The sequence below is a fragment of the Zonotrichia leucophrys genome, chromosome 1, assembly GCF_028769735.1.
Source record: "Zonotrichia leucophrys gambelii isolate GWCS_2022_RI chromosome 1, RI_Zleu_2.0, whole genome shotgun sequence".
Lineage (NCBI taxonomy): Eukaryota > Metazoa > Chordata > Aves > Passeriformes > Passerellidae > Zonotrichia > Zonotrichia leucophrys.
The window spans coordinates 21,648,500-21,669,337 of NC_088169.1; the positions used below are offsets into that span (position 1 = coordinate 21,648,500).

At 36.4% G+C, this 20,838-nt stretch overlaps 1 protein-coding gene across 1 annotated transcript in view; it reads left to right on the top strand.

Moving 5' to 3' along the window:
• Positions 1-20,838, top strand: part of ANOS1 (anosmin 1) — a 132,693-nt gene that overhangs the window by 81,577 nt on the left and 30,278 nt on the right. The window contains exons 6-8 of the mRNA XM_064708736.1: positions 4,179-4,308; positions 13,572-13,774; positions 16,929-17,076. Coding sequence (XP_064564806.1) covers positions 4,179-4,308; positions 13,572-13,774; positions 16,929-17,076 — 481 coding nt within the window. The remainder of the gene's footprint in view (positions 1-4,178; positions 4,309-13,571; positions 13,775-16,928; positions 17,077-20,838) is intronic.

Consider the following 20,838-nt stretch of genomic DNA (forward strand, 5'->3'; position numbering starts at 1 on the left):
TGTCTGTGTTGTGTGAATGGATGAAATGTATACACACACACACATATATATACATATATACACATATGGGCAGTGATGAAGTACATTCATTAGTCTAGTCCATTACTAAAACAAATAAGGGACAGTATTTACTGATGGCTTGATTGTGACAGACCCTAGTGCTTCACCTTGCAATTGTCTAAACTCTGTGGACAGCTAATCTTCAAAAATAAAGCTTCTGAAACACCTAAAATTCTGGTTCTGAGGATCACAAGGAAATTCTCAGCCCATGACAGTGAGAAGTACCTGCTGGATGGAGCTGACCACGAGTCCTGTACACTAAAGGTTTCTTTCTCCATCTCCCAGGGGAGGCTTGCTTTGGTAAGCAGAGAAATGAGCCCACCTTGTGTGGGATTGCATTCACATGAAGTAGGGCAGGTCTGCTGTTCTTTGTTAGAGTAGTGGATACAAGGCTCAGAATTTCTTTTGTATCAGAGGAAACAGAAGCTCAGCTTTTCTGATACCCTGGGTGGAATCCCTTCGCTTTTTGAAATGCAAATTCTTTTATCACTGTGTTGTTTCCCAAGGTGTAGAGCTGTGAACTCAGCAGGGTAAGGCTGTACTCTCCTATTTCTATTAAACCTTTGTGCTACAGAGAGGAGTCCAGGATTCATAGTGGGGAATGAGAACAGTGAAACAGTCCATTGATTACTGTAATCCTTGGATAGAGGAGAGTCCTCTGTGCAAGTCTTTGCTGTGAAGAGTTCTTTGCACCAATTTTTAACGTATATACATAACATATATAAACTGTCTGTAGTGTTGACACGAGAATGCCGCCTGAATGGTCAAACTGCTGTGCTGGTCAGATACTCTCTTTCTTCTCCCTCCCAGTCATAGTAAATCCCACCTTTCCCTTACAAGAAATTCTAACTTTCAGCCTTTCTTTCTCTAAGGAACAGTTTTGGATGTAAATATATAACATAGTTATATATATAGTTATAGATAGTTATATATATAGTTATAGTTCTAAGTAGGATGCAACATCCAGGGTGCTAGGGAATATCTTCCCCTTGCCTCTCATACAAAGGATGGAATTGAAGATAGGTCATCCATGCTCTGGGATGCTCTTGATCATTATTCAGTTGTAGGAGCAGCAGAGGGAGATTTCTGTAGCTGTGTTGAAGACAATAACATCTAATCCCCTTTTGAAGGACAGGATGGGGAGACTACTTACAGGAAAGGGCTAAGGATTTAAACAATTAAGAGCTACTGGAAGAGGAGTAGAATTGTCAGTGCTTCCTAAATAGAGCAGCTCTGGGCAAGTCTCAGCCAAATTCTCACAGAAAGCCCAACCTTGTTCTGCTTTCTGGCCACAGGAGGTGGCCTGTTGTCCCTTGAACCTAAGATGAGCTCTTGAGAAGTAATATCAAGGTATTATGTGTATTGTCCAGCTTATGTCATTAAGATTACATGCTGCTCTTATATGAAGTTGTATTCTAATGTAATAAATAGGGATTTTCCCTTGTCTTCATTGAACTTTGCATGATACTGAAGGTAGACATGTTGGCCAGTTATTTTGTTTGAGGACTAATTTATTATTTTATCCCAAATAAAACACCTGTTAGAATTTGAAGCTACCTTCCAAACATTCATCTTTTAACCAAACAATGCCAAATAAATGGTAATTATGATTCTCTAATGATGTGAGTGGTGATCTTTTGTTTTTGTCTTTTATTTATGATTCTTAAAAATTCTTTAAAAGAGTTGGTTTTTTCTTTCATATTCAGACAGAATTTTAGGTGTGTGATGAAATTTAACCATTAGTTATTTGGTACCACTCAGCATAGCTTTTAGTGGGTTTAAATTAATGTGAAAGATATTGAAAGGACTCTGAATATTATGACTGCAGCTCCAAAAATACTTTAGTGAGAATTAACTAAACTAAAGCAATTAAACAAACAAACAAAAAAATAGTTATACCATTAAGGTAGTGTAAGATCTCAGCAGTACTTAGTTATTTCTAGAAATTTATTAATTCTATGTAAAAGGTACTTAGAGGTGCCAAAGTGGTTTATATCATGGTGGTTGGAGGTAGACCTCCTGCATGCCATTGAGCTTAGCAGGAGCTTGGCCAACAAAATGAATTATGAAAGTAATAGGCCCAAGGCATGTTCATAAGTTAAAATAATTTTGGCATTATGGATTGACAGTTTATTTGATTTTACATTATTTCATGGTTGCCATGGGAAACTGACACTACTGAAATACTTTCTTTTAATGAACAGAATATGAGCTGATGCCAGTGACAAATAACACCCCTTTGAGGAATTTGGGATTAAGTTTATTCAGATTATGCTTGCCTTGTAACAAAGTTCAGCAAACATGTTTTTAAAAGCCCAGAAGACTGTAACTACTTATTTACAATTATACATTGGTCCTGAACCTGTTTTCAGTTGCATTAATAGGAGAGCTGGCTGTTGGAAAAAAATAGTATATTTGAGTACTCCATAAAATAAAAATAATTGCAAAAGTTGATTCAGGTAGGCTCTTTCTTCCCTGGGGCAAACCTTGGATAATTCACTCTACAAGTAACATAAAGGTTAAAAAGGGAAAGGAGGTGAGGTAGACTGTCAGGACTGTTACCCCTGCTTAAATTGAGAAGAGAGTGGTCTGAATGGAGAGGGACTCTGAGTAGCAGCAATATGTGATGGACTCAGAGTCTGAAACACTCAGCAGTCTGAGAGAGTCAATAATATGGTTTAGAAAGGGTCTCCTTTCCCTGCATGCACACACAAATGAGATATTTGTTTCCCTAAATTTTGTTTGTCACCAAATGAAGAGACTAAGTGGAGAATAACACCTACAAATTTTATTTATCAGGGCTCTAAAAGGCCATTGCTGAAGAGCTGAAGCAAATTCCTCAGTTTCTGATTATCTGAGTTATGTCAGCAACTTCTGATTTCTTACACAGATTTGAAAGGGAGCAAGAAGCAGAAATTATGTTTTGCCTTTTTTTGGGAGCTACTTAGTATCATTACAAGTTATGTTGAATCATATACAGGAAAGGTGACTTCTTGAACTTGTATAAAACAGAGCTTGTAAAAAAATTGGTGTAACTACATTTTTAATGAGCTTGCATGTTTGGTCAGTAATGGTAATCAGTGATGATTGTATAATATATTTAGACATGTATATGACATCTGGTTCAGGTTCGTGTGTTACTTTGACAAAAGAATTAAATCAAAATGTAGTAAACATGACATACTAAAGTAAATTGAAAACTGGCTAATCGAGAGGTAATTGTAAAAGTAAAATTTCCAAGTGGGTATGTTTTTGATAAGTTCTACAAAAATGCCACATCTTCTGTAGCTGGAGGTGATTCAGTGGTTACCAGGAGGCTGTGTTCAGTTCTGGTGTTTGTACCTTAGGGAAAAAAAAAGAAAGAATGCAAAAGATAGTTCTTCAAAAGTTTAATGAGGTAAAAAAATGGAAGAAAATAGGGCTCAGAATAAGAATCTGTAAAGCACTTCCTGCTGAAAGGGTTCAGATTGTATCTATGCTTATGCCATATTTCAGTGGTTCTCCCCTCAGGATTTGGAAATTGAACTCATGACACTGGCAATCTCAGTAGGTGTTGTTGGAGAAAAGGTCAGCTCATATGACCTGAGAAAAGTCTTCAGGGAAGAGTTAAGGCTGTAAGTGTCTTTTTGACCTAAGTGCCAAAGATGTGAAAAAGGCTTACATTCATTATCTGAGAGTTTTGCGTTTCCTATGAACTAGGAAAAGTGGGTTCTCACAGCACTGGATTTCATTAAGTTATTTTGGACCCCAGATTCTCTGAGAATTGAGAATTGAGGAAATCAGTCCTGTCACTTGAGGCAACGAGTTCCCTAAAATATCACCTGAACAGTGAGACCCTAAACACTGGTTTGAAGGTTGTGATAACTGCAGAACTAATTGTGGGAATTTAACAGCACTTCACCTATTTTCTAAAGGCTACTTTTTCCAGAAGAAACCAGCAATGCAGTGTAAAATTGGATGGTTTTATCATTTTGCTCACAGCTGTAAATGCTTTGCTGGGGCCAGGTGAGGTGGCTGCATGCAGCCTGTGATGCTCAGCCAGACCGACGGGTGTTGCACAGCAGATGGCAGGTGGCCTTGTCAGGACAAGCAGTGTAAGTGTGACATTTTCCCCCCAGACCACGGAGGAGCGCGTTCGGCTGCCGGACACCCGCGCCAGCCGCTGGTACCAGTTCCGCGTGGCCGCTGTGAACGTGCACGGCACCAGGGGCTTCACTGCGCCCAGCAAGCACTTCCGCTCCTCCCGAGGTGAGTGTTCCTCGTGCTGTCACCTGCCTCTCTCCCCCACCTGCAGCACGGCCTGGTCTGCCTGCTTTTGTGGCAGAGGGTTTTGAGCAGGTGGGTTTTTGAGTCGTTTTGTCACTTACTTTAGAAATGGTGTGAGATTTGCTTGAAGTCAGCAAACAGATTAAAAGCTGAAGTGTCATTATTCTTTTATCAGCAAGGGTGTCTATGAATAAAACTCCTTTGAAATATTTTCCACATGATTGATATCAAACTACATGACCCTGACCATGAAATACGGAAGAACTTGGGTTTCAGTGTGTTAATCCGAGAAGTTTATCTCTGTTTTTCTTTTTAGTTATGATAAATATGTTATTGTTATATATTTAGTAGAGTACTGGTATATTTTGTTGCCTGTATCTAAATAATTGTAGCAGCATTGTTTTGATGTAACTTTGGACCCTCTTAATATAATTTCCTCTTGATAGCACTAATTGTAAATGCTTAAGAATAAAAAAGAGCATAAATGCAAAGCAGCATGTTTGTGTTCATTACAAAGGCATGCCTGATGATCCACAAAGTATTGTAGGAATTTTTGTTGATAATTCTGGTTTTGAAACTGTTTGGGTAATGAAATAACTTTGAAAATTATTTCTGTACCAATAAATGGTACATGAGGGATAGAGGAGATAGAAATGGTTCTCCCATCCTGTGAAGTTCCTGGCATTCTCCCAGGTGTGCTTTTGACCAACATGAAGAAGAACTTTCCCAGATGACTCTTAGGGGGTTAGTATAGTATAGGGGTTAGCACAGGCCAGAAACTATTCCCATTAGACAGATGATCAGGATGTGGTCACCCTCTCTTAAAGGCAGTCAATAATGTGGGCATATCCAGACCACACTAGTTGACTTCAGTGCCAAAGAATGAGATTCAGCACTCTTCACTCTACTAATAGAAGCAGTTCCTAATAGAAAGACTTGTTGTTATTTTAGTAGTGACAGAATCTTTATGCTGGTATAACTTTGCATACTTTGAGAATTGTATTTCCTCCTCTTTCTGCAGACTGAATTATCTTGCAGTACAAGCAGTTGCCATCTTTGGGTTCCTGTGCTGGCCTTTAGCTTTCTGTTTGGCCATAGTCAGTCCTAGAAAAGGGTCTTTTTGGTGGTGCATTTATAGAGGCATGCAAATACTTTTGCTGGTTTGGAAGTTTTAATCTTTTACTGAATAACCATATGTTAACCGTAATGATTTTTTTGGTGCCCTGGCCTTATTTGTGGTGGGAAGGTTGGCTGGCATAGCTGTCCTGTTACTTCTGTGACCACAAACCTTTTCATGCATAGAAGAAGTACTATTTTAAGAACTATGATACTTAAGTAGCATACAATTTCAGAAACATAAAATAATACAGTTTGTTTGAGCTGAGTTTACTGTAAGAACTCCTCAGCAACGGTACCTTTCTCTTTACTTCTTCAACAGCACTTCAGCAGATACAGCAGTTTGTTGCTGAATCTGGCACCAACTTTCTTTTAAATTGAGATCATTGACAGTTGTTTTATTTGATTTGTAAATATTTTCCAACAATTCTGGTTGAAACCACCATTACTACAATTACAGAAAGGTATGTCATGGTGGCACTGAGATTTTGGCTTGAACATGACATTTTCAGGCAGGATTTGTATAACTTTCAAAAAAATTGGCCCCCTTCTGGGTGTGCTAGCCATGCTCAAAATACCACCCTTGGTAATGAATGTAAGAATGTCCATGCTAAGTCATCCTGGAGGTCTCTTTAGCCCAGAATCTGCCTCCAGCCAGAGGTGGGTTTCTGGATAACAATGTAAGATCAGGATAAGCACATAGGGGTATTTCTTCAGAATAGTCTCCCAGCTGGCAGTAATTTGTGTTTCAGGAACTTGTGGTTTTGAAATCATTACATGAATACCGGAGTCCTCGTGGTCTCTGAAGTTACCCCTGAAGCACTTGCTGTCCTTGAGAACTGCTCATGGCTGTCTAGGGGAGATGGAGAGCACTTTTAGGGCTTTGTGACAAGGGCAGAGGGATTCAGCAGTACCTCTGCATGCTCTTACCTAATAAACCAAAATTTTGATAATGCCAGCATTCTTCAAAAGGCTTCTGTAACTCTCAAAATAACTATTTTCAAATCTGAGCTCCTGCCCCTGGCAGAGGATTGTGAATTGACAGACAAGCAGCAGCAGGGAGTTCAGTTAGCCCCGATCAGCCTGTGCTGGCAGCTCATTTGGCCATTCTAGGGGCTGTGGAACTGCCAGTGGTGTTATAAAGATGTGAGTTTGCCACATGAAATGTGCAGTCACTCCAGGTCACTCACATGAAGGTGCTGCTGGGTGCTGACTGCTGGGAAAGATACTGGGATGCTCCTGTTGGTGTCTTTGAGCCTCCATATCCCCAGGTGAGCCGTCAAAGGGGTAGCAGTTAGTGTCACACAAACATTTAATTACTACTTTGGAGCTCAGTGGGAAGTGACAGCTCCTGCCTGGTAGAGAGGCGAGAAACTGCTGCTCAGAGGTGCCTAGTTTTTTGAGTGCCAGCATCTACTGGCCCCTGCTGAGCTCCTACAGGCACATTTAACCTCCAGTTTGGAAAAGAAAAGTGGATTTTGGCACATCACCTTTGGAAGTTTGCTGCCTGTCTGTGCTGTGTTTGTGTGAAGTGTGGACAGAATTTCACATCAGTGTTTCACTTCACCCTGTTGTGCCAAGACTAAGAGAAGATTATTATCTTGGTCAAACTTAGCAGTAGGTTTCTTCAAAAATAAACCCTTTGATCAGGAAACATGAAGTAATTCCTAAGACAGTTTCTCACGCAAGATACTGAACTTTTACCAATTGCTCATAAGTAACAATGAATAGAAAATTATTTGGGTTTGTTTTTTCCTCTAAAGGGGGGCAAATATGATATTTAATCTTCTTCTAGGAAGAAGTATGGCACCACAAAGTCTCTGTCACTAAATATTTTAAGATGTTAAGAGGAATATTCAAAAACGTGCTGTAATTACTCAGAGAGAGAATTTTTTGTCTGGTTACCACAATACTTTTTATACTGTTTTGTCTTTTTGAAAATGCAAAAAACATGCTCTCTAAGTAGACACAGCAAAATAAGGTTTTGTTTTATTCAAAATGATGTTAAGTCTTCTGAGGTAATTACCATTAACTTATTTATCACTAAATAAAACTCTTCATTTTCCAAAGTAATTTAATTTCTCAGTCATGAAAAAGACAAAAGCAGGAAAACAAGAATATTTCATCAAGCATTTCAACTTGCCATTCTTCATCTAATTGTGTTTTGAGGTCTGATCTACTGCACCCTTGGATGCTTTTATGCTATAAACATTTGAGGTGAAGGTTTATTAGCTGTTTTACACTGTCTCATGTGTTCATCTAGGATGAACATTAATTTGTTGGCATTAATTTGTAAATAGTAAATAAAGTGACATGGCTCAGAATTTCTGGAATATTCAAAGCTTAGGCAGAGCTCCTTTTTTGACTCTGTTTATTTATTTTTTATAAAGGAAACAGAAGGTTTGCATGTACCGGTCTGACATGACCCTTCACAGAGAATAAAGTGGAGCTTTGTTTTGCCAAAATGTGACTCCAAAATTACAAAAACACAGGTTGGACTAGATCAGTCCGTGGTGGAGTGGCTGGAAAATTAAGTGAATATTGCACGTAGAGAGTGGATTCTTTCATATGACTGGAACTGTGCATATGGACTTTTACATTGATACTGTCAACTAAAATTGATGAAAATTTTCTGCTATTTCGGCAGTGGTTTCCACTTCTTTTTTCAGGGTTTTTAAATTTTGTGTGGTTTCCTTTTATCTTTAATTGAATGGCAACAACTTCCAATAACAGCAATAAATAAAGGTAACTGAATACCTGACAGAACATTTTTGATCCATGAAGATACAAATATCCTTCTATTCCTATTTAGACTGGCTCTCTCCAAGCTGTTTCCTTTCTTCTGGAAGCAGGAGAGAACTGTTCCTAGAATCCATAAATTAGTCTCCTTGAATGAAGACTCCCTGTGTTTTTCTTCCAGTAAGCACGCACTGGATAGCTTAACCTAACTGGTCAGAAGCTGCTTGGCACTAGTAATACAATTTTTAATTTGTTGCATTTGGTTCAGAGTACCTAGGCTGTTTTTTCCCTAGCTTTTTATAATTTGTGATGGGAATGAACTCTCAGTACCAGAGACTTCAGTTAACTCTAGGACTCAGTGTTAGGCATTTCTATGTCATATATTATCTCACTGGTCTGTAGGTACTGTGCCATTTCCAGAGACAAGAAGATCAACACAATGAGCCCAAACCATCTGACCCTTCCACCTCTGCTAAAGGCTTTTAGCTTCACCATGAAGGCAATTGCCAGCATACACTGGATAGATTGTCAAGCAAAAGGAAGCAGACAGCATTGTTTTCACAGCACATAAGTACCAGGCTGGATGTGATTTCATGCATACATTACTGAGTGTTAGAAAAACCAGAACAGACACCCACTCATGGCAATAAAACTCTTTCTGTTGCTCCTTTGAGACCAATGATTTTTTTATGCTGTTGCACAGCTGGTTTATGTGTGCCATTTCCATCGGGCAGAGCCAGTACTCCTGCTTACACCCTGGAACTGTTTAATGGTTGGAAACTTGTCTGTAGAGCAGCTTCAGCAGACTTAGAGTTGGAAGGTCTCCTGTTTGAAAGATAGCAATGGGAGATCTATTTTAAGTCAGGAAAAATGCTCAAAAAAATTTGCTTTAAATTATTATCACACTTGCTCTCAGTTTTACAGCTCAGAATGAGAATTCTGATTCCAATGCCATTATTCCCCTCTCTGACACCCATTCCAAATCATTTACTGTTTTCACTCCAGTTGCCACATTGAAAGACAAAGTGGATGCACTGAAGCAGTGTATGATGTGATTCATGTGTTTAGCTAGTCCATACTGTTTTTTAAGGTTTTGCAAAGGTGTTTGAAAATACTATTGATTTAAAGAGTTTTGGAAAGTATAAACTATTACTATGTTCACAAATATGAGTGTGGGAAGATGTTAATTTTGAAATGGTGATGATGTGAGTGTTTTCTTTCTTTCCTTTATTTGCAGCAAGAGATCCTCCCTTTTGGGGACTGGAGACAGAATTTTGCTTGTGATGGCTGAGTAGCCAGCAAGACAGGAATTTAGGTCCTTTGGGTATACTCAAGCCAAACACAATCCAGACAAATGGAGTACTTATCCCATGTGCTGGAACAGCAGCTTCAGCCTTGACCTAATGAAGCTATCATTTCTAGCAGTGAGAAGCGATTTACTTGTCAGGCTGCTGAGACCAGAATTTTTTAGGAGTTGAGGACAGCTGTCTGTGCCAAATTCTAGGATATATAGAATGACTGGTAGTTTATTTGTATAAACTGCAAAGGAAAAGCTGCAACCAGCATCACTCTTTCTGCAAACCAAAGAATTTGATTTAACACTCAGATAAATTCGTGTATATAAAGTATCAGTACTTTGCATTCGAAAAATTGGCAGCAGTTTTCATTCCAGTAATTTTATATCTGTGTATCTGAATTATACATGTGGGCAGTCAGTCAAAGAGATCACTGGTACATGAAGACAAACAGTAGGATGGCTATTGGCTTTATAGTCAGCAGAACGTCACTTTAGCTTTATAGTTGGGTTAACAAACACCTTATGTAGTCAGCTTTATGATTCAGTACCAGTTATTAGACCTTGAAGTATTTTAGCATGAATTCTATAGTGCTTTTAATGCCTACATGGACATGAGCGTAACAGACCACCTTGCAGAAGCATGACTTTAACATTCAATAATGCACAAAAAAGCAACTAATCTGTTATGTGGTAACTGGCTGGCATGCATTGTAGAGGAGCATGCTCATAAACATGTCACAGTTTTTCTTTTTTTTTTTTGTTTTTCTTGGTTCTTGTTTTTTTTGGGAGGCCTAAAGGGTGTAGGAGTTTTTTCAGTGCTTTCTTTAATGTGGGGTTTGGGTTGTTTGGTTTTTCTTCCTGTTAACAGAGATCACATTATTTTACCCTGCTATTCCTTTTCACTTGTCTACTTTGCTGGTGAAATTAAATTCTTTCAAATGAAGAAATAATTAATATTCTTGAGTTCTTAACTTACAAAATGATAATTTTGTCATTTGTAATAGTGATGAATGTCACAGAAATATATCAAAATAGATGAATAAATTATATAGTGGTATTGAAATACTTAATGTGGAATGGATCCTAATCTGATATAAAATGCTCACTGAGTGTCTTAATATTTCAGGTAATACACCGCAAATCCGTGAAATATTTTATTGATGCATCCATAGAAAAAGACAGGATTTTTTTTCATTTGATTAAATGCAAAACTGTAATAAGTTTTGTTTATCTTTGAAATTTTATATTTTTATAGCTAATTATTTTCTTAAATCTGTCTACTAGTTTTTATAAAGCTCTCATAGAAAATGTGTCTTTCAGACACTTTCAGTGTCTCACCTTTTCATGTCTGTTAGCTGCACATCTACTCCTTTCTGTCTTCTACCACCACCACTGTTCTTGTTCAAAGGCATTTTTATGGATGACATTTGAGAGGCTTGCAAAAGAGTCTTTGAAGAAAGAAGGCACTCAGGAAAATATTTGCAATTGCCGTATTATATCACATGAATATTCCTTCTAAGAGGACATTCTTTCTATCCTTAACAGTAATTACCCAATGATTTTTAATGCAATGTTTGTATTCTCACACAGCAAAGTAGAAACATTCATAGATTTTCTTTCAAATGTGGATCAGCATTTTTTCTGCTGCCTGGACTGTGTCTAGTGAGCACAGAAGAAATTCTACTGATAATGTTTTCAATAATCTGTGCAATTATAGGAAGCACAGATACACTGGTGCTGTAGAATTTAGAAGAAATGATCTATTGGTTTCAGTACACACACATTTCTTTCTAACTACTTTATTTTGCTGGAATGGACATATAAACATTTGAAAAGAAAAAAAAATAAATTTGGTCATTAGTTGTTAGACCTACAAAAAATTGGTGAAGAGAAGTTCAAAATGTTTTTAATCATGTAATACACTTTGTCCAAATGAGCTATTTCATTTTTTTAAATATTTTTTAAAATTACTCTCTATCTCTTGTAGATGCAGAAAGAGGACAAACATGTTTTATAGGTTGAATTGTTTTTGTTTATATCTGACCATTTGGGAAGATATATTCTCTGAAACACTTTTATTTTATCCCATATGTTTTGTATACATAATACATGATGCATAGCACTTCTGGGAGATAACCTGAATAATTCACCTACAGTAATATGATCATGTTGCACTTCAGGTTATAAATGTTTTATATCCCTAATATAATGTCATATAACATGTAAAAGCCCCTAACATTTTAAATCAGTGGAGATGAATGCTTAATAAATTTCTTATATAAGTGAATCATGATTCTGTTTATGTTTAGTTTACTTAAATTACATTTTATACTTACCTTTTAAATAACAGAAGTAAATGAAAAATTTGGGAGAATAGTGCAAACTATTTAGCTATTTTTTCTTTAACTCTGGAATAAATGGTTTAGTATAGTTTAAGATGGAGTGGTTGGCAGCTTTGCAGGTGAGGAAATAAGCGTAATAGCAGTGCTTCTCCAAAGCCAGAAAAAATATACACAACTGACTTGCTACTGGATTAAAAAATCCAAGTGAGAAGTGAGGCATTATTACTGTTTGGAAATTGTGTTCAATTTCCAGAATTCTTAAGTATGCTTTGGAACTTTTATGGCCAAAATTTAGATTGGATTGTATGTGTGAGGAAACAGGGACATCCATTACTATTTAATGAAAATGGAATGTGTGAGGGAACAGGAATATCCATTGTTATTTCAGCAAAAGTCCTGTTTAATAACAGGAATAAGTAATTTTTTCACATCTGCTGATCTTTAAAAGGGAAATTCTGTCTTTATTAATTCTTAATGTGCCTTTTTTATAAAGTAAATGATAGAATTTTTCAGTGAGACAATTTGTCATGGGCATTATCTGATGAATTAGGTATGTCTGGAATGTTTATTTAACAGCTCATTTACCAATTTAAAATAATGCAGGTGAACCATACAGTAAAAGAATGAATGATGTCCTCTCCTCACACCTCCAGTTTTATTTCTGGCAAATAAGTGGTTGCTTGTATGGCTGTACATTGATAATATGTCTTATTTGCTATGAATTTCCTTTATTCTTCTGATATGCTTTTAATTTTTTTTTTAGTCTGACTGCTTACTTCTATGTAAATTTTGTTTTTGCTGTTTCCTTTTATTTCATCATCAATTTTTGGCTGACAGAGACATTTAAAAAAGGGTAGAAATTAAAAAGTCAAATTAAAAGATAGGAGTTGGTAAACAACAAATTGGACTTTCAGAAGCACTGTTGCAAAATCTTCATTGATTCACATTACTTGGGACCAGGATATTATATAGTGAATCCACAAGGAGGACCTTACATTTAATATTGGAAAAGATTCAATATTTAATCTTATTCAAACTCTGACTGTTGTGTGTCCTTGACTCTGGAGTCAGCACAAAGACAACTGAAGGAATACAATCTCAGTTGATATTGACCAGGAATTAAACCAGAATAGTGAAATAAATCAAAGAGGTAGCTAATTGCTTTTTGACATTCTAAAAAAAACCCTATAGATTTCTACCACAGTGTAATATATCATTATGCTTTAATTACATTTAGTCTAAGGAAGTGTTTGTGTCCCATGGTGGAAGATATCAATATTAGAATTTTGAGGAAAGATTCAATATATCAAAAAATAATTTAATCATCTGAGAATTATCTGGCAATGAAAAGATATTCAGTGTTTCATCCATGCAGTTCTGTGGGGACTCTGCAAGGCCTCTTGTACAACTGAGTATTTTACACTCACTGTGTATTTAAAGTGAGTGACAGAAGGAAAACTGATAGTCTGGTGCATTTTGATAAAGCTTCATAATGTTTGTGAACTATCAACAACACAGAAGAATGACAAACTAGATGCTAACCCATAATTTTTATTTCAGTAGAGTTTGAATTTCTAGAATTTACAAGAAGCCATATCAGTTACAGGATGGCATTGCCCAGATTTTCCTCAGTGTATTTAGAGTGTTTAATCCAGTTTGTGAATGCCTCATAAATATATGGGGAAGGTAATCTTTACCTTAATGAAGATGATTTTTCCCTTAAAATATTTTCATTTTTTTCTAAATTCTAGATCCATCTGCTCCACCAGCTCCATCTAATATCAGGATTGCCAATATCAGTGCAAACAATGATGGGAGTGTAAATGCAATGATTACTTGGGATCTTCCAGAAGAGCCTGATATCCCAGTGCACCACTACAAAGTCTTCTGGAGCTGGACGTACAGCAAATATGTAATTCCAGCAAAAAAAAAGAGAAGGAAGATCACTGATGGGGTAAGAAAGAAATCAGTAACTGCGACAGAAATATTGTTTATGTTTATGCAAAATAGAGTGTAAGTATAAAATGTGTGATAAGTTCCAATGATTTCAGCCACTGGTAAAATAGTGATCCTAATTTTTACAATCATGAAGTCCATAGAATATTTTGATCTCTCAATCCTTTTCTTAGATTAAACTCAGGGAGAGAAGTAAACTTCTGCCTTAGAATACAGGTAAATATGATAAGATTTTTCAGGAAAGATGAATGAAATTTAAATGCTGTTAGTCCTCTAAATTTAGGCTTATTCAGTTAGTGCTTCTTAAAGTGTTTATTTTATTTGAAAGCCTGTCATTGTCTGTCACATTGTTCTTTCACTATGCAAGTAAAACTTGTGACACAGTCATAGAGTAATCGTTAAACAGTCAGTGTAGGTCTGAGGGAAAACCACACAAAACTCTTTAAATAAACTCCTGTACCAAAGATCTGGCAGTATTTTCTTAGCAGCTAGTTCCTATGAATTTATTGAGTAATACGTGAAATATTGCTTTACTGGAAAACTTTTTGTTATTATATCCTTAAGGATATTGCATATTATTTTAGAACAATTAATAGAAATAGATAGGAATAACAGAAATCACTTAGATATGACTTGATTGTCAGTGCTTTTGATAGTGAGGCTTTGGCCCCATGTCAATGTTAACACTGTGTTTTGGCTCTGTCTGCCCATTGCACTGTGATGAATGACAGTCAGAGGGACACAATTCCCCCTCTGTCCCTCAGTCACCAAACCATGACAGAAATAAAGGCAGTGAAGGCTGTGTGATGAAATCATGCAAGTCAATTTGCACAGAAAGGAAGGTTAGTTCTTTATTGTTGTTTAAAAAATAATTGCGGCAGGATAGGAGTAGGGTTGGACTGTGCTCCATAGAAAGGTTGTGTTCCTCAAGAAACCTTACATTGGGTAAAGACCTTCAGGAAAGAGGCTTCAGCCTAAAGATAACAGGGAGCTTTCTCTCTACAAGCTAGTCAGTACATCAGAAACCCCAGAGAATTTTAAAACTGATCTGGGTCTTTAATACCTTTTGTCTTGGTTTGGAAAGACAGGAGTCTGCTAAGGAAGGCAGGAGCCTACCCTGAAATGGAGAATGTAAACCCTCCCCACCCCTCTGAATTGCTATAAATTTTAAATTAAGGGGCTCTCACGTAAAACAATATGGCAGCAGGAAATAACAGTTATTTAATAAATAAAAGGATAAAATAATGCACTACACTAGAACAACACTGACAGAGTCAGAACCCAACCTGACACCCTGTTGGTCAGCGTGTTGGTAGCAGTCCAATTGGAAATGTGGCTGCAGTCCTCCTGAAGTGTCACGTGTGGTTCTGTTGGAGCAGGGATCCTGTAGAGAAGAATGTATTCTTCCTCCAAAGATCCCATAGAAGAAGAGACAGCTGCTATTCCTCTGGGAAATCCCGTGGAGAAATCTGTGTCTCCAAATTCTCTGGATTATATCTGGGTAGCAATGCTTGGCTCCTCCCTCTGGGTGGAGCATGTCACAATGGGATGCTGTAGTTCTTATCAGTTGAGAAGTGACATTCAATAGCTGTTATCAGCAGGTGTCCCCTCCCCAGGGAGGTGTGAATGTGGTCACTCAAAGAGACAGATAAAGCAAACTGCCCACTTGACAAAAAATAATCTACCCTACAGATGGTAATTGAAAACATCTTGCATTGCAATCTTTAACACCTTTCCATAGGGCACTTCCTACATAGAAATAATACTAAACCAGGTCCATTAGAACATTAGGGTAATTGAGACAAAGTTCTGACCTTGAATATAGGGAAATACAAGGTGCATTTTAGAGAAAAGGCAGATTCTTACAACATCTCTCATGTTGCTCCTTACTTGTACTTTTTCTTCTGCAACATGTCGTGAAACTGCACAGCACTGCCAGTGAGATTCAGGACATTCCAGATGAGTTGCTAATCAATGGTCATTTGAATATTGTAGCAACTCTTAGGCTAAAGAATGGCAAATGCACGAACATTTAAAAAACAAAAAAGGAAAGGTGGAAAATTCTTAATTGTTAAAGACCACTGAAGATTATTTTTGTCCAGTTTTTACCTTTAGATGTAGCCCAACCCAAATAATTTCTTACTGATTTCCATATGAATTCACTCCAGGTAGACATTGAGTTAGTTTGACTGCAATATTGACACTGTTAATCAAAAGTTATAATCAATATGTCAACACTAAACAAGTAAAGATAATTAATACTAAATACTTTTTGGCAATCTCCTTTTATCATCCTAAATGTTAAATATAGGGTGGTTCCCTTGGTATATGGTTACCTTTTTTACTCTATATGGACTGTTAAGGCACAAGAAATTCTAACAAAATCATGGAGTAATATGTTCAACCTGGCATATGGACTAAAAGGATATTTTTATAATTAAATCTAGCAAAATAAAATATAAGACTGAGAAGGTTGGACTCTTCTTTACAGTATCATGTGCCTTGCCTTAATGAATGGGTTTTTGACTGGAGAATGATAAACCTGATCTGTTGTTTCCCCATTTTGTACACGTCCGTGACACTGGAAATTGTTTTTTTTTCTGTTCTATTTTCCATTCTACAGAGGAAAAAGTGTTGTTTCCAATGAGAGGGTATTTTAGGTTGGTCCATGTTTTTTAGATTTTTATTTTCAAGAGTTTAAACAAATAGAATGTATTAAAAAATTATTAAATGTTGGACTTTAGCTATCTTCAGACTGACTGTCTCTAGCAAAAAGTTTTCAATTGCTTTACTAACACAGAAATTGTGGAATTAAGTGCTTAAATTCCTTTTGCTAAAATGATTTTGGCATAAGAGAAAAACCTTGTTATATAGAAGAAAGCCTCATTGGTTTTGCCTAAACAATAGGTTTGGAATTGCCAAGAAATTGCCAAAATTATGCAAGCATCAAGTAGGTTAGTATTTTTAAAATGACACAGAAGAACAGAGTCCAATTAAAGAAATCTTTTGCAGAAAGGAAATTTTGCTCTGAAATTTATATATGAGTTTTCTAACTTCAAAAAGGTTTTGTGCCTAAGATAACAAGTCTGCTTTTAATAAAGGCATGTGTTTCAGCAATATTATAATTGCTTTGTATATTTATTCTATTATAGGCCCAAAATTATGTGGTCCTGGAGGGGCTCCAACCCAACAGCAACTACAATGTGGAGCTGCAGGCAGTGACACGTTGGGGTCAGATACGCCTAAAAAGTGCAAAGGTTTCCCTCCATTTTAGCACGACTCAGGACATCAGGAATAATAGTGAGTAATCAAACACCTGAATGCTGTCTCTCTCCTTTATCTGGAATTTGAATGTTTTATATAATGATATCTTAAATTTTAAAAAATCTTTAAGTAGGCTGTTCCATAGCACAGTGATCATCTCCCGGTCAGCTTGAGTAACCTTTTCTTGTTAAATTTCCTATTTAAAAATTGGTGACAATTTTTGCCTAATTCTTTGACTTAGACTCTACTCAACTGAAGTAAACAGTTGCAAAGAAAATGAAAGCCTTTGCATAACTGTAGTGTTAATATTTTTTAGATTCAATGCAGATATAGATACTGACTGTGTTTCTAAATGGATGGAGTAAAACCATTTTTGTGTGTCTTAACTGGACAGTATTAACCTGCAACGTTTTCCAAAATCCTGGCCATTTTTAGTAGCTCTTTAAGTCAGATTCTTGGAACACAAAACCTTGTGTCTGTTATCAGTTGATATATAAAACACTGACTCTTCTTTTAGGGAATCTAAAACATTCCATGTCTGTTAACCATGCATTCTCAAAATATTGCACACATAGGACCCACATTCAAATTAAAATCTCAAGGTGTTCAGATGATAGATTATAGTGTAAAGGTTCTTAGAACCTTTACGCTATAGAACTTCTTTAGAACCTCACATGCTAAGTAATGTAATTGCAAACTGTATCTGAATCTGGCAGAACACCATGAATCTTAACCTTGTTTAAATGCTATTTATACAGTTACGGTACAATACTGAGTTACTGCCCCAATTGCTGATTAACTAATACAGCAAAGTTCTGAAAATAAGATGTTAAAGAATATGATTTTAATTATTCTGCCCTGACTCCATTTCATTTTGTATTAATTTACATTCTTTCTTTAAAGTACACTCACAGTTTAAACTTGTAGCCATTTTCATAAGAGATCTGTAATTAATTTCAACCTCACTAATCAACTGTGGTTGTTGCCATATTCTGTTTGGGTATACATAAAATATTGTAATGTGATTGTTAGCTATCACAGACCTTCTCGTCTATGGTTGGTATTAATGGACCAAGAAGAAAAAATAAGCTGAAGCATCCTTCTTTTTCCTTTTTAAACTAATCTTTACTACTCTTTTGGGCCATCTTGAGAGACAGCAGAAGGTCAGGTTTTCATCTCGTCCATACACTGAGTCTTTGCTTCAAATCCATACCAAAATATCAGCTTGAATCTCCACTGTCTGTATATTAGGCAAGTTTAAATCCTCAATGAAGCCCAATAAAAGTAAAAGAGTTCTGCCTTTTCCTTATTGGCCCTCCTAGATTGTACTCGTGCTTTTTTTCATCTCCTAGAAAAGAAGCTTAGTTTGCAGGACTGTGCATGGTATCAAAATCTTCTTGCAATTATCACATTAAGTTATCCTTCTTTTTGTATATTTACACAGGAGAGGTAATAGAGGAAAAAATAACTGTGGGAACTGGGTGTTTTAATTGCATACAGTGAGCCATTGAGCTCTGGTAGAGTAGTATCATTGGTGTTTGAGAGATTTCAGATTTTGCTGGTTTTTTCCTAAGAATTGTTTGTGGGGTTTGCTGCTTTTTTTTCTGCTCTTTTTCCCCCCCTGCAAATTTCATTAGATAAACAAGCAAAAATTTTTTTCCACATTGTCCCCCTACCCAATTTCCTGCTTATTTTAATAAAGTTTCTGTGAAGTTATGGCTCCTGGTGCTAACTTTAAGATTTTTAGTTTTCAGTGCAGTCATCTTGACTGTCATGTCACTACAACATCACAGCTTTAAGTAAGAACTCAACTCACAGCTGAGTTTATGCTAAATCAAAGAATCCTGATGGTGGGGTTTTATCTGTCTGAGGTTGGTCTGCGTCCTGCTAAGTGGGAGAAAATTCCAGATGCCATTGGATACAAGTAACCAAAGAGAAAATGGGCAAGCTTTTTAAATTCTTTGTCTCATTTTATTATCAATATAGCTTTATAAGTGTTTTCATCTTGGGAGCAAAGAAAATTAATCGGCTGACCTTTGTCATGCTGTATTGGTACTCTTGACATTAGGTCAGACCATCATAATCTTTAAACATGATAGTAAATAAAGACTTTCCATATAACAAAAGCCTTCTAAACTGAAGGTGAGTAATTGAGATATGAGCATGTAATTTTTTGTATCATTTCATATTTACTGTAAGAAATCCTTTCACTGATATGTCTGTATTAGCTCTCTGTGGCCTCACTAATGTTCTGACCCTTGTCTATATCACCTCTGGGTTTATGTTTGGAGAAAATCTTTGTTTCAGTTTTCCTTCTTCAAACCATTGTGTTTTTCACAATCTGATGCAGGTCACATCTGAGTTATTACTTATAAATTCCCCACCAAATGGAGTTCATTTATGCTGTACCTCACATATGACTCCACTGCTTCATCATTATCTGTCCTCTGCAGTGGAACCTCTTTCCTTTCATTGTCACAACTAGATTTAAATTCCTTCCACAATTTTGCTTGGATACCCTGCTCTCTCCATGATTTTGCTTCAGAAAATGGACCATCAGTAGTTTTTCTAAAAATCTGCTTCCTACTTATGTCTAATTAGTACAGATTTTTTAATGCCTTCTGTTTTATTTTGCTTTACTGGGGTGACTTTTTTGTACTAAAAGGTTCATTAATTGTTGTATTGTATTTTAAACTAGAGTAAAACTACATTGGGAACAATATCTTTTTGATCTTGTTTACTTCAAGAATTCTGACTGTTCAAATTTTTAATATCCATTTATTTAATGAGCAGTATTTTCTCTTTAACTGCAAATCAGTGCTTGTACCAAGTAAAACACATATTTGTTTGAGTATTTCAGTAATAAATTTATAGAAAAAATTTGAGCATCCCTTCTCTTAAAGCCATGAAGTAAAGGAGTCAAGATTCTTAGAACCCAACACTGATAGCACTCACTTTAATTGACAGAGCACTCTATCAATGAGAGAGTATTTAGGCCTTTTTGGACATTTTTTTAAAAGGCTAGATTATATTTTATATAGAAAAGCAAGTAAAAACCTCTCCTGGAGGAGATGCAAATTCATCTTCTGTATCTCACTCAGGTTAGTTGCTTGATGTAATTTTGAGAATACTCAGAAGCAGATGGAGACATATGAAAAAGAAATAAAAAAATTGCCTGAAATATTATCTAGGACATGACGTCTTTGGCTTATCTTTAATTTGGGACTACCATGGACTTTGGGAAATAATTCTAGAAGCAACATGCCAATTTTGCTGAAGTCCCACTGTCAGGTACTCAGCTCTGTGTGGAATTAAGCTCTGGTTTTTGGGTATCTGGTCCTGTTGTCAGAATAGAGATAGCCCATACCTCACTGAAGTAATTTAGTCCTACACAATTCTCTGAGCTTTGACCTCAGCCCTCTGGCATTACATTTCCCCACACTCAGAAAGGCATTGCTTCACTGTATTTGTGCGCCTCACTTCTGGGAAATGTGCAAGATTCTTGCTTGATCTTTATATAGAAATATTCTAAATTGGTGTCCTGGTTTTTGTGGAAGTGGAGCAGACGGAGATAGCAAAGGAGAGATTTAATAAAATTAAAATAATTTAAATTGAGGAATACCTAATAGATTTTAGTTTGTACTTCTCTCTATAACTTTTTCATTTTCATTTGGGTAGCAGTAACTTTATGGTTACCTTAAGAAAGAATTAAGTTTGGTAGTTTAATATAAAACAAACAAACAAAATGAAAACTGTATCAGATTCAGCAAAGGGCCAAGACAGTGAAACTTGGCCATA